The sequence below is a fragment of the Diaphorina citri genome, unplaced genomic scaffold (assembly GCF_000475195.1).
Source record: "Diaphorina citri unplaced genomic scaffold, Diaci psyllid genome assembly version 1.1 scaffold146, whole genome shotgun sequence".
Taxonomy (NCBI): Eukaryota; Metazoa; Arthropoda; class Insecta; order Hemiptera; family Psyllidae; genus Diaphorina; species Diaphorina citri.
In genome coordinates, this window is record NW_007377583.1 from 264,517 (window position 1) to 279,699 (window position 15,183).

Sequence of the window (15,183 nt, forward strand, 5' to 3'; positions counted from 1 at the left end):
CGTATCTGTGTATGATTGCAGATCAAATCTCGTACATGATTAAATTAGATTTTTAAAGTACATTTTTTTTTTCTTCCAAAAGTTTAACTTTTAACTCGACGATTTTGCATTATTTTGTCTATAAACCTGTTTAGACAAAAGATATTAAATTTGCTCATTTTATCTTGGGTCGATTGGGATTTTTTTCCAGTCTGTTTTAGGTCATGAAAATTTCTCATTCTGGGTCCCTTTCTTTGGCTATAACTGGAAAGTATGTTCCCCATAATATGTCAAAATATATAAGACCTTGGTTAGCCTGCTGGGGTAAAGGGACTTTTCAGTCCTATCCCAGCAGGATAAACAAAACAAGGTGTATTCTATTCTATTCTATTCTATTCTATTTCTATACATAGTGTGCTGTTTTTTTTTCTCCAAAACTCAGAACCAAGTGTTACTTAATCGAGTTCCAGGACCTACCTTTATCTCGAGCTGGCAACGTCATACAGATGCAAGCTGGTTAACTCTGCTGGTAATGGCTGGTAAGTCCATACTGTCGCTTGAAAACTTTCAAAACTTATAATTTTGATAACAAACACCTGTTGATTTATTTGATCTCTCAGTACCTAAACTTATTCAACTTGAATTTAAAGTTTAAATTTAAACCAATTTGTTAGTTTTTGTTAGTTTGAGCTTTGAACTTATTAAACTTGAATTTAAAGCTTAAATTTAAACCAATTTGTCACTTTGAGCTTTGTTCTTTAAATTTATTGTGTTTTTGATTAGTAATTGATTATCTACCTACCCATTTGATCCTGTGTTTTTGCATTTTGCACCCAAGTACTATACCTGTTTTTACTGAGTAATAATTCAACTTTGAGCTTTGTAAGTAATTAATTATTTTTTAATACCTATAACAAGACATTTTGTTTTTTCTTAGGATTTAAAGAATTGGGGTTAGGATCAAGTTTTCTCATAACCTTTTATTACCTTAGGTTCTCTTATCAATCAAGTACCTACTTACTAAATAGTTTTTTTTTTTTTTTTTTTTCCAAAGATCGGATTTTTATCTTATTCTTTTTTATTTTTATTTAAATCTTGTAGTTTAATCCTTTTATTTTTTGTGAAAAGTGTTTAAATTTAAAAACCCAACTTTTGTACCACCTACCTTCTTGTTTAATTTCTAACATTGGTAACCCTTTGATTAACCCTAGTTAAGAATTAAGTAAAGTTTAGACTTCGTAGAGTGCCTTTTTTTTTTTTTTTTAATGGGGTTTTTTTTATCCCTCAGTTTTTGAGGACTTGCGTTCAAATGAAGATAGTCTGAGTAGAGAAATCCCGCACTGATAATGCCACCCTGTATAACCCGCGCCACTGTGTTTAATACTTCCTCACTCGTAGACTTTACTAGGAGCTCTCTGCTCCTGTCATCAGCACAAAGCTCTATCAATTCCTTCCCTCACTACTTACGTTCAAATGAAGATAGTCTGAGTAGAGAAATCCCGCACTGATAAAGCCACCCTGTATAACCCGCGCCACTGTGTTTAATACTTCCTCACTCGTAGACTTTACTAGGAGCTCTCTGCTCCTGTCATCAGCACAAAGCTCTATCAATTCCTTTCCGAACTTCAATAGGACAACTGAAACCAGAAGAAAGCAATCGTTTTCCTGGGGTGGATTTTATTCTAAACAGATAAGGTTCGTTCTCGGTACGGCTAGTCGTTCATGGAACGGCTATGTAAATAAATAAAGATTAAAATCAGTCAGCCTAGTTAGCTTGGAGGGTAGCGCGACTGCCTTGTAAGCGATAAGTCGCGGGTTCGATTCCCGCTCGGGACGAACTTTATGATCAAATTGCTCAACATAAATATGATGGAGTGCTCCTTTCTGAAAACTTTCTTCTAACAATCTCCCTCAATTTAACCTTACCCAGCCTGAGTGGGGCCGAGAAAGCAACACGCTATTCCCAGATGGTCACACATCCGGATACTAACCATACTGTACGTTGCTTAACTTTAGTGATCAATTGAGAACTGGTGTTTTCAACGTGCTATCGCTCTGTAGGTTCTACTTACCTTTGAAATTACTTTACTTAGTTTTTACACGTTTTATCATTAGTAGCCCGAATTTTTCAAGACATATTGTGGACGTTGAACCATCTTTAATAATAGTCTCGCTGACGGGCAAACATTATGGTAAAAGGTAGGTAAGTAGCAGTTACCTACTTACAGTTCATAAAAAATGACGCCTGTATTTTTCCTACCTTTCGGGTCGATCGGACCTTTGACCGTACCGGAGCGGGCTGAACGTCGCAAAGGCGTCCTTCTGTTCTTGAAGTGAAGGCCGCGTCTGGATCTGCGATACATTCCCGCAGTGTGACGGCACCCTGGGAACGAAAGACAGTTGTTAATTAAAATAATAATAGGTAATCTTCTTCTTTTTCTTCGCCTTTTCCTCTGCACAGACGGGGTCGGCGGTTTTTGTCAGCCTCTCAATCAGCCCTAATTAGGGTGATTACTTTGGGCTGACATTTGTTTATGGCTGAAAATTTTACCGTCACAAAAACCTTAGCAGCTAGCTATACAGAGACTTTAGGTCACAATAGATCTATAAAGGTCGCAATGATAAATTGCATACCCTCTCTCGGGAGAGGAGCAACCAGACAACAATAACAATAATAATACGTTAAATCCCTCAAAGAAACTCACCTGTACATGGGTCTCGTTAAGTAGATACTCGCGATACGCCGCCAATTGGGGGGCCTGACACAACTGGGCCACCACTGAATGAATGAAGTCCGCCACACAGCACGTGCTATTATTGTCGGCTTGACAGAAATGGTAGGCCACCACTGAGTCCGCCAATTGTTTGAGTCTCTCACTCACTTGAGTGGGAGAAGAGGGGAGGTGAAGGGAGGGGGAGGAGGTGTTCAAAGGTCGGTCCTTGCCGTTGGGTGTGAGGATTTCTGAAACATAACCAAGATAGAGTTGATAGATGTTAGTGTTGGATCGACGATATGACTGGTACCTATTTTACCTACTATGAAAAAAAATAACCAGAGCATGAGGTACAAAATAGAGCTGCCTGAAAGGAGCCATAAGAAACGCCGACCCTGTTTAAGAAGGAAAAGGTTAGGAAAGAAAAAGACCTACTATGAATTCAATAAAAGGTTCTTTATTTCACTGTGGGGTGTTTGCCTAATGGGACTTCCAAGTCCAAAGGAGCAGCTTATACTTCCAGATGTTTAAGAGGTCACAGGACTTATGTACCTGTGCAAGAAAGAAAAGAAGGAAGAAGGACTGAGAGAAAGAAAGCTAGGAAGTAAGATAGGCAGAGAAAGAAAGAAAGAAATAAAGACTGAGCTAAAGCTAAAAGGAAAGAAATGAAGACCAAAAAAGGAGACCGTTAGCCGTTAGCAGAAAACTATTTTCACCAGGGAATAGAACCCACAAACCGTGATCGCCACAACTTACCTTGACTAATTGAGGCCTCTTTCCTGCGCCGACCGAAACAACTGTACTCGACTAGCTGCAATATGAACGCCGTCTTCCCGGTTCCCGGAAGTCCCGTGATGAGGGTTCCCGGAATAGGAGACTTCAGGGTATTCTCTAGTTCCCGGACCAGCCAGTCCCGGCCTACGAATGGAGGGTCGGGCTCTGGAAGGGGGACCTAAAAAAGAAATTAAAAATATGAGTACCTAATTCATAATTCAGTCATAATTTCTTTACTGGCAGTAATTTTTGTCACTTTAGAAAGTTAGGTAAGTGATAAAAAAAAGTAATACATTTTAAACATTAAATTTTTGTAAACGTCATCGTCAGTTATTCAGTCTCATGAGCAAAGGGGCTGACAAAGCTGAGTAGGTACCTACACCCAGATACGGAATCGAAAAACTTTGACTCAGCTGGGAATTGAACCCCGGAGCTGCAGTCGTGTGCAAGCCCATTGTGTTACCGTTTTTGCAATCAATTTCTTTTATTTTTTATTGAATATATTCGTCAATTTCTTTTATTTTTTACTACCTGATAGTGAGTGGCTGGCCATACAATCCATACATACGTAGGTACTACATATCTCTGCTCTGTTTCACATTTTTATACCAAAATTGTAGAAGTTCGAAAAAAATTGAAAGGTTATTCTTACCTCAAAGAAGAGAGGTTTGAGCATGAGCTGTTGAGATGCTGTAAGCTGATTGGTGGATTGGGCTGACTGCCTGTACTGAGCGAATCTCACTGCAACAATGTGAAAGGGCGAAAAAGCGGGGACATTAATACATCTGATGGGCTAGGTGGAAAAGATTGCCTTCAGTGTCTTTGGATGTCCGAAAGAAAGGGCCGATTTCATTTTCCCAGAAGCACGGATTGCATACTCATCGTTCGGCAACAATCTCCCTCAATTTAACGCAGGTAAGTAGCAGTTACCTACTTACAGTTCATAAAAAATGACACCTGTATTTTTCCTACCTTTCGGGTCGATCGGACCTTTGACCGTACCGGAGCGGGCTGAACGTCGCAAAGGCGTCCTTCTGTTCTTGAACAGGTTCAACTCCTCTATCTGGCCAGGCTGACTTGCTACAGAAGTGAAAACACACAGAACACAACACGTCAAACTCACACGAAATCATGCTTTGGATTAAGAAGATAAGTGTTTAGTTTCCAACTTACTTTCGAGTTTGGAGGCTGTTGGCTCTCGGGTCGAAATTGTTAAGTAAAAGACGAGGTTTCCAGGTTTCCTCAAATAAGTAAACTGACTATCACATTAGAGCGCCACAGAAGCGGTGAAAAGCACTCAGAAAATAAGTTAAGAGTACACTACCATTAACATTCCCTCGTAGCCCTCTGATACCGTCTGAGGCGCTTCATTCTAATACGTTTACCTATTCGAGAAAATCTCCAACTGAATGACCGGTCAGGGCTAACAATTGCAACCTGTGTGAGAGCGTGTTTAGTTTCCAACTTACTTTCGAGTTTGGAGGCTGTTGGCTCTCGGTTCAAAATTGTTAAGTAAAAGACGAGGTTTCCTCGAATAAGTAAACTGACTATCACATTAGAGCGCCACAGAAGCGGTGAAAAGCACTCAGAAAATAAGTTAAGAGTACCATTAACATTCCCTCGTAGCCCTCTGATACCGTCTGTGGCGCTTCATTCTAATACGTTTACCTATTCGAGGAAAATAAGTTAAGAGTACCATTAACATTCCCTCGTAGCCCTCTGATACCGTCTGTGGCGCTTCATTCTAATACGTTTACCTATTCGAGAAAATCTCCAACTGAATGACCGGTCAGGGCTAACAATTGCAACCTGTGTGAGAGCAGCCTGATAAAGAGATGTTAATTCAAATTACAATATTGTCTACTTGGGTTTTAGGTAAATTAGAACATCCGTATTCCGTGTTAGGGACTGTTGAACTCGGGGTCTGTCGGTGAGACAACAAATTGAGTAAAATATCTTACTTAACTTGAATATTAGGTAGAATAGCATAATATAGAATATACCTTGTTTATCCTGCTCGACTGAAACTCAAAAGTCCCTTTACCTCAGCAGTCTAAACAAGGTCTTACGTATTTTATGGGTTTGAGTGTATACCTAATACTTAATACCTACAATTTATTGAGCCCCTAGTCTTTCATTTGGACGTACCTACATTTTCATAGATAATTATTTTTTGTACCCTAAACGCCTAAACCATGCTTTCCACCAGGAACAGGGAAGTTTGGCCTTGGAAATGTCTGTCCCCGTAAGGATACTCTGTCCCGACCTATTTTCACCAACGGATTGCATAATAAATACAACCTATGAATATGTATCTACCTACCTACCTACCTGTTTGTAGGTATCTAGTCTGTAGGTATCGAGTTTCTAGACCCTAAAGGTATTAAAGTATAAATTTAGGAACAATTAAATCCCTATTATTTCTAACCTTCACTATCATGTTCTACAATACCTATTCTACCACGGGACACGGAGGTGATTTAACTAGTGTACTGCTGTAATTTATACACTTTTAATTACCATAATTACGGTAATTAGCACCATTTGATTCCGCGTAAAAAATCACATGGGATTAACTATTCACTTGCTTATTTGGTAACGGTTCACGAATAAAAGGGAAATTTTAATTTGAAAGAGGAAGAAAGAGGAAAATAAGAAAGTTTGGAGTCTCGGGGTTTTTAGTTGAGTTCTTGGCAGGGATGAGCTGTTGGCTTTTGTCCACATTAGGCACATTTAAGTGGAGGTCAGAAATTTATTTAGACAATGTCCATGACAGTCCATGTCTGGGCAATATTTAGAATCACCACTTGTGCAGTGTAAGTACTCTGTGTACTGTTCTTTCTTCAATACTGTGTACTGTTCATTCTTCAATATTAGATGATAGTTAAAAGTTACTAATAGGTAGCTTAGAGCTAGCATTTGGTAAGCATTTTTCACATTAGGTATTTCATTTTACCAGGTTAATTCAAGATAGGTAGCCCAAAACTCAAATATAAAGAAGACAATGGTTTAATGATGGCAAACATGCCATATCTATCCACTAAAGATTAGGTATATGGTAAAAGGGGCACATCCACCAATACAAATCATTGTGGTAAAAGCAACACATCCACTAATTCAAATCAATCTGGTTCAAATTCAAATAGCTTTCTTCAATATTAGATGATAGTTAAAAGTTACTAATAGGTAGCTAGAGCTAGCATTTAGTAAGCATTTTTCACATTAGGTATTTCATTTTACCAGGTTAATTCAAGATATGTAAAGGTAACCCAAAACTCAAATATAAAAAAGACAATGGTTTAATGATGGCAAACATGCCATATCCATCCACTAAAGATTAGGTATATGCTAAAAGGGGCACATCCACCAATACAAATCATTGTGGTAAAAGCAACACATCCACTAATTCAAATCAATCTGGTTCAAATTCAAATAGCACATCCACTAATTTACTCAAGATATAATTTTTACTTAAATTATGCAAATAATCGTGTGATCAATAAATATTTCTGTATCAAAACACACCATGCAATAGTAGATAGGTAGAGAATACTTGTGATGGAAAATATTATGATGTTAGTTCATCAAAAGATAGTGAAAAAATCTGGTGTGAACATCACACGACTTTCTATTACATTTGAGTATCGAACCCGCAACTTCTCAACTCTAAGTCAGAGAGTGCTATTGTGATCAATAAATATGATCAATAAATATTTCTGTATCAAAACACACCATGCAATAGTAGATAGAGAATACTTGTGATGGAAAATAATATGATGTTATTTCATCAAAAGATAGTGAAAAAAATACCAAGAATTATACTGATATGGAAAGAAAGAGTGTTAGTTTTAGTTTATTCGTTATTAATTTATGCAGATAGGCTGTGGATGGCAGTCTAAACAAGGTCTTACGTATTTTATGGGTTCCAGTGTTTGAGTGTATACTCAATACTTATACCTACAATTTATTGAGCCCCTAGTCTTTCATTTGGACGTACCTACATTTCCATAGATAATTATTTTTTGTACCCTAAACCAATTTTGCTTTCCACCAGGAACAGGGAAGTTTGGTCTTAAAAATTTCTGTCCCCGTAAGGATACTCGGTCCCGACCTATTTTCACCAACGGATTGCATAATAAATACAACCTATGAATATGTATCTACCTACTTGTTTGTAGTTATCTAGTCTGTAGGTATCAAGTTTCTAGACCCTAAGGTACCAATGTATAAATTCAGGAACAATTAAATCCCTATTATTTCTAACCTTCACTATCATGTTCTATAATACCTATTCTACCACGGGACACGGAGGTGATTTAACTAGTGTACTGCTGTAATTTATACACTTTTAATTACCATAATTACGGTAATTAGTAGTGTCAGGATTTAATTACTATGTACTGGTAGTTATGAACTTGTTAGAACTCGGGCGATTCTTTCACTTGGTGCAAGTGGGTGCCCCTACAATAATTATACTCTTATGTAAATAATAAATAGTAAGTACTATCTATCTAATAGTTATAGCAAGATACCAACTATTTACTGTGATAGAAACACGTTTTACTGTCACAAACTGGTGGTACTTATCGAAAAGGGATTAGGTAGGTAATTCATTATTTACTTCACGTAGGAAAACTGTTAGATCTAATCTAAAGGGTAATATAACATTATTACAAATTTCATCTCAAAATTAGCCCCCCTGGATTAGACCCCAGCTCTAAACAAAGCGCAAATTTCTAATTTTGAATCAAACTATCTACTACTCTAAAAAAAAAGTTAAAGTGTATTTTCCTTTTGGAAACTAAGACGATTTCCCCTTTTCTGAGGGATAGTTCATACATGGTAGTTCATAACTACCAGTACATGGTAATTCTAATTTCCCCTCTGTCAAAGGAAAATACGAGACTTATAGTTCAACCACTAGGTGGCGTGATAGCGCCTCTAGTAAACCATTGGAAATCCAAGATGGCGCATTCCCGAACATCGAGGATTTACTGGTCAGTTTCCACATTGGACCAGTAGTCAATTTTCCGAAAAGAAAATACATCTTTACTCTACAAGGTTTATTAATTTCCAACTCAAAACACACAGTTCCTACCGAACTAGGTTAGGTACTTACTGGTAACCGAATGCCTCCTACTGATGGGACTGTTAGAACAATTACTCTGACTGGACATACTCATTAGAGATCCTACAGATTCGGATGAGGGCTGGGTCCGGTGGTGGACATCTGCCTCGGAGGAACCTGAAAAATAAAGGTCGTTATAAATATGAGGGCTAAATATTGCTTGGGAATGTTAGGATCAGTTTGACACTAAAGAGACTTCTCCTGTTCAGCCTATTTTTCGTGAATAGGGCCTGCTTCTCAAGTTTTCTCCTCTTCAGCCTATTTTTCGTAAATAGGGCCTGCTTCTCAAGTTTAGTTTAACTCTCGATTAACTCGAAATGGAGCAGTTGCAAATGGGTAAAAATTATAAATAAATGGTCGATTACTATGTAAAAAGTTGGGAAAAATTCACATTAATGTGTTGCCTGCGAGGGAGCTTTGCTCGGGACATTTGATGTGACGTCATCGTGTACGGGAACGTATGCCGTGACGTCAAAGTTCACGATTTACCAGTATTTTTAAAATCGATTTAACTCGGGAGCTAGAAGTCGTTGGTCCTCATTTTTCCTGCTCTATGACTTCGAAACAACACCCAAGTAAGCGCAACTGATCTATTGTCAGATTAGTCAGTCTAGTGAGCTTGGAAGAGTGCTAGGTCGCGGGTTCGATCCCCACCCGAGGCTTTATCCTAAACAGATAACCCTTAACTCTACAAGGTTTATTAATTTCCAACTCAAAACAGACACTTCCTACCGAACTAGGTTAGGTACTTACTGGTAACCGAATGTCTCCTACTGATGGGACTGTTGGAACAATTACTCTGACTGGACATACTCATTAGAGATCCTACAGATTCGGATGAGGGCTGGGTCCGGTGGTGGACATCTGCCTCGGAGGAACCTGAAAAATAAAGGTCGTTATAAATATAAGGGCTAAATATTGATTGGGAATGTTAGGATCAGTTTGACACTAAAGAGATTTCTTCTGTTCAGCCTATTTTTCGTAAATAGGGCCTGCTTCTCAAGTCTCTCGATTAACTCGAAACTGTCAGATTAGTCAGTCTAGTGAGCTTGGAAGAGTGCTAGGTCGCGGGTTCGATCCCCACCCGAGGCTTTATCCTAAACAGATAATGTTAAATTTACAAAGTACCTAGACTCGTCATTTCATACTTCACTATTCCTACCGTGGAACCTAGCGCAAAATTGGTACCTAAGACCTAAGTTTAGTAGGATGCAGCAAAATTTCAAAGGGTAAAAGTTTCATTAAAATGTTTTTCTCAATTACCTACCTATAGGGGGAAAGCTGTTCACAATAATTATGTAAAACCACTGTCAAAATCAAAACTTTCCAAAATTTCTACATCACAATACGTGGTATATGTACGTACATGTACCAATGTACCAATTGTACCACGTTGACCAAAATTCTGGTAAATAAGCACGTTGACCAAAATAAATAAGCATTATTCTGATCAATTCTGAAGGGAATTAATTGGGCACACGTATATCACTAGCTGTAATACCAACACATTTGATGGGGCTAATGCATTTGATACTTCCTGTTCATAAATAATCTACTCGTTGCTATGAATGGAGAAAAATTAGTGCATAATTATGTAGGTAGGTACTTGAGAAAATTTACCTATCAATAACTAACTACCTATCTACTATCTATGCAGGTAAAATAATTTATACATAGCAAAAAAAAAAAATAATAATACTAAAATCCAAATGATTTAAAATGAAACAAAAGTCCAAACTCAAAAAATATCCACAAAATCCAATCAAAAATCAACTCGGTGAAAAAGAAAATCGCAAAAAAACGTGTCACTCAAAAAAATTGGCAAAAAGAAAGAGGGGTAAACCTTGTGACTGGGAAAGTTGGTTAAGGCCAGCGAGTGAGGGAATGCTACCCAGTGACCAGAGGGACTTTATTTTGCCTAGTACCACCGAGGACCAGCGGCGGTTTTCCGGCAAAATTGTAGAGCTGGTCGAAGCAGACATTCTTTCGAACGCTAGAAATACAATGAGACAACCGCAGGAATCCGTGGAATTAGAAAAAAAGAACGAAACAAATTTACAAAGTTGACTCGTCATTTCATAGTTCACTATTCCTACCGTGGAACCTAGCGCAAAATTGGTACCTAAGACCTAAGTTTAGTAGGACGAAGCAAAATTTCACAGGGTAAAAGTTTCATTAAAATGTCTTTCTCAATTACCTACCTATAGGGGGAAAGCTGTTCACTATATGTAAAACCACTGTCAAAATCAAAACTTTCCAAAATTTCTACATCACAATACGTGGCATACTTACATGTACCAATGTACCACGTTGACCAAAATTCTGGTAAATAAGCATTATTCTGATCAATTCTGAAGGGAATTAATTGGGCACACGTATATGACTAGCTGTAATACCAACACATTTGATGGGGCTAATGCATTTGATACTTCCTGTTCATAAATAATCTACTAGTTGCTATGATTGGAGAGGCCTATACAGAAATCATGTATAAGCAATTTCTTTTTCAAGTTCCAAGTTTACGTGTAGTTCAAGTATACTTGTATGTGGGACCGATGTGCTACATGAACTCGGTGAAAAAGAAAATCGCAAAAAACGTGTCACTCGAAAAAATTGGCAAAAAGAAAGTGGGGTAAACCTTGTGACTGGGAAAGTTGGTTAAGGCCAGCGAGTGAGGGAATGCTACCCAGTGACCAAAGGGACTTTATTTTGCCTAGCAACTCGGTGAAAAAGAAAATCGCAAAAAAACGTGTCACTCAAAAAAATTGGCAAAAAGAAAGAGGGGTAAACCTTGTGACTGGGAAAGTTGGTTAAGGCCAGCGAGTGAGGGAATGCTACCCAGTGACCAGAGGGACTTTATTTTGCCTAGTACCACCGAGGACCAGCGGCGGTTTTCCGGCAAAATTGTAGAGCTGGTCGAAGCAGACATTCTTTCGAACGCTAGAAATACAATGAGACAACCGCAGGAATCCGTGGAATTAGAAAAAAAAGAACGAAACAAATTTACAAAGTAGACTCGTCATTTCATACTTCACTATTCCTACCGTGGAACCTAGCGCAAAATTGGTACCTAAGGCCTAAGTTTAGTAGGATGAAGCAAAATTTCAAAGGGTAAAAGTTTCATTAAAATGTTTTTCTCAATTACCTACCTATAGGGGGAAAGCTGTAATTATTACACAATAATTATGTAAAACCACTGTCAAAATCAAAACTTTCCAAAATTTCTACATCACAATACGTGGTATACGTACATGTACCAATGTACCACGTTGACCAAAATTCTGGTAAATGAGCATTATTCTGATCAATTCTGAAGGGAATTAATTGGGCACACGTAGGTATATGACTAGCTGTAATACCAACACATTTGATGGGGCTAATGCATTTGATACTTCCTGTTCATAAATAATCTACTCGTTGCTATGAATGGAGAGGCCTACGCAGAAATCATGTATAAGCAATTTCTTTTTCAAGTTCCAAGTTTACGTGTAGTTCAAGTATACAGTATACTTGTATGTGGTCCCCCCTGTATATTTGTTACGTATCCTATACCTGATAACATCCAAGTGTGAAGGTAAAATCGCATATAAGCTTGTCACAATACGTGTGCTACATACTTTTTGTAGATGGGATTTTTCAAGGTTCTAAGTTCGGCCCTTACCAACTTGAGATAACAGTATTACCAAGAGATTGGGCATTTTGGGATCGAGGCCAACTACATACATGTTCAACAAAATTTGTACCGATTGCAATACTTTCTAATTACTTTAGTAGGTAATGGAAAGTATAAAATGTTGATCTCAATTGCTATTAACCGTTACTTTTAGTAGAGCACCACGCTTTTCAGAGATTATTTACTTCCCTAAAGAAGTAGAGATAGCATTTGTTTTGTACCGATTGCAATACTTTCTAATTACTTTAGTATGTAATGGAAAGTATAAAATGTTGATCCCAATTGCTATTAACCGTTACTTTTAGTAGAGCACCACGCTTTTCAGAGATTATTTACTTCCCTAAAGAAGTAGAGATAGCATTTGTTTATGATTTTTGTAAAGCATGGATCAAACATTTTGATTTCCTCGTATTGACCCAAGAATTTTGATATCCTCTGACCCCTTATTCTAGAACAAAGCGATCCTTTTCAACGGGGAGAGAAATATTGGTCCCCCCTGTATATTTGTTGCGTATCCTATACCTGATAACATCCAAGTGTGAAGGTAAAATCGCATATAAGCTTGTCACAATACGGTTATTTTGAAGGATTAGCTCACTTTGCAGGAATTTCGTTAAAATCAATACGTATATAAAATGTGGTAGAAATATACTGTGTGGCCTGTCATTGAGTATCAAAATATCACAAAATGCATAAAAAACAGGGTGGCTGATGTAACAGAGATCCAGGCCAATTCCTGAAAGGACAGAGTCCTTTTGGAACTAAGCGGATTAGCTCTTAGTTTCAAAAGGACTAGTCGATTTTCGAACCCACAGTGCTAGTGTTCCATGCATTTTTGTGTAGAATGTACAACTCGTGAACGCACAACTCGCGAAAATTCGTCAACCCGGGGGGGTGGTAGTGGTAGAGAATGCCATAGGCATTAACCCCACCCTTGATCAAATTTTATTTTGTACCTATAAATTTTGTTACCATTTGTATAAATTTATTTTGTAAATAAAGTTTGATCTAATGGTTTAATAATAATAATAACAACAACCCGGGACTACTAGTTAGAGTTCACTTTAAGTTGGAAAATTAGAAATAAACCTCTGTGGTTTAAATCTAGGGGTCATGTTGTATTTTGGTAAATTTCTTACAAGCTTTCTATCCTTACTGTGTAGCATAAAATTGTCCATAAAGTTTCACTACATACGTTTACTGGAGTTGTTTAAAGACACCCTATTGTTTTTTCTTCTTCTTCTTCTTCTTCTTCTTCTTCTTCTTCTTCTTCTTTTGTTCTATTTTTGACTTGAATATGGTGAAGAGCAAACCCTCTAGTTTGCTAGTCTGCTATACCTACTTTCTAATGGAGACTTGAACTTAAGGGGAAAGCTGGCCTCTATCCCCCTAAACCACCCCCGTGTCCCTGGAAGGATCAGGTTTCAAACCTCAGGCTCCTGGTATGAAAGAACCTGAGACCTGTGGTTTGTGAGGCGAGATGGGAAGCTGAGGGAGTGTTGTAAGGATTCAACCTGGGACTATAAAATAGTGGGGGATGAAGAAAATGTACCGAATTCTGTGTGAACATTGGGATTTGTGGGGTAATATTGACACATCCACTAATCGGAAGACACAGCATTGGCAGTGCGCCGGGCCAAGTTCCAGTAAGCACCTTTTCGAGTTCCAGTAAGTCTTTGTACTTTTACACAAACCAATTCGGCAAGCTTATCTCTCCTTCATTAATCCGCTTCCAAAAAATACAGAATCATTTGAAATCCATATCTTTCTTTGGTGTCCGTAAAATAAGCATGGTATAGCTAGTTTTTCAGCTTTTCGAAGACAAATGTAACCAGGCAAGTCCGCCACTGGTCATTCTGCTTTCACACACAAGGTGATTTTTTTTTTTTTTCCCTCCAGACTAACTGTCATGAATGGGTTAAAGCACTTGGCGTGCAAGACATGGATGAATTCACGAAATTGAAACAACCAGAAACCAGAGGTGGTTGAAGAATTGGAGAGAATGTGGGATGCTTGGATGTAGTCTGGCAAGAGATGCTCAAAACGGGGGCCAAAAAATGTGTTCATGTAGGTATAGGTAGTTCAAGGAATCTTGGTCGTTACTCCCCAATACAAATAAATAGGAATCTCAAGATGATTAGGTATCATGGATGACGTAATAATTAGGAAAATGGTCAAAGTGGAAGGAAAAGTACCAAATCAATTATCTACTTTAAAAAAAAAAATTGATACTGTGGAATGAGGTAGATATGGTTAATAGACCGACTGCAAACTGTGCCTCGAGAAGGGCGGTGAAAGGGTTAAAGAAGAAAATGGTCAAAGTGGAAGGAAAAGTACCAAATCAATTACCTACTTTAAAAAAATTGATACTGTGGAATGAGGTAGATATGGTTTATAGACCGACTGCAAACTGTGCCTCGAGAAGGGCGGTGAAAGGGTTAAAGAGAGAATAGAACTGGTTCAAAGACCATTGTACATATGTAAAGAGTGCCTCTACCAGTCTAGTTAGCTTAGTTGGTAGTCCGTCTGCCTTGTAAGCGCTAGGCCGCGGGTTCGATTCCCGCCCGGGGCGGATCTTATCCTGATCGGATATTGTTCGTTCTCGGAACGGCTGGCTTTCTCCTATCCTGTCTTCCTTCTCTCTTCGATTTCGGGACGATAAGATCCTAGCAGTTACAGTTCCCTCTGTCAAACCTCTTTAAAAAAAAAAAAAAATAAAAAAAATAGAGGTGATAAGCTTTACCATTGCATTCACAGATCTGATGCCTGCCACTCCGTATGACCGTATGGCTGGCATAATCCCATGGAACCCCTACCTAACCCGTGGTCTAACAGGAATGCCGCAGGGCTTTAATAGTCATATTCATCGTTCCAGAAGGTTGTGGGTTCGAATCCACCTTGATTGTTACTTCATG

The 15,183-nt window shown here is 38.2% G+C and overlaps 1 protein-coding gene across 1 annotated transcript in view; it reads right to left on the reverse strand.

Moving 5' to 3' along the window:
- The window catches only part of LOC103505038 (protein TANC1), a 48,624-nt gene extending 37,925 nt beyond the window's left edge, over window positions 1-10,699 (reverse strand). The window contains exon 1 of the mRNA XM_026820436.1: window positions 10,439-10,699. Within this exon, the coding sequence (XP_026676237.1) occupies window positions 10,439-10,670 (232 nt within the window). The 5' untranslated portion in view covers window positions 10,671-10,699. The remainder of the gene's footprint in view (window positions 1-10,438) is intronic.
- Window positions 10,700-15,183: the final 4,484 nt, after the last annotated feature.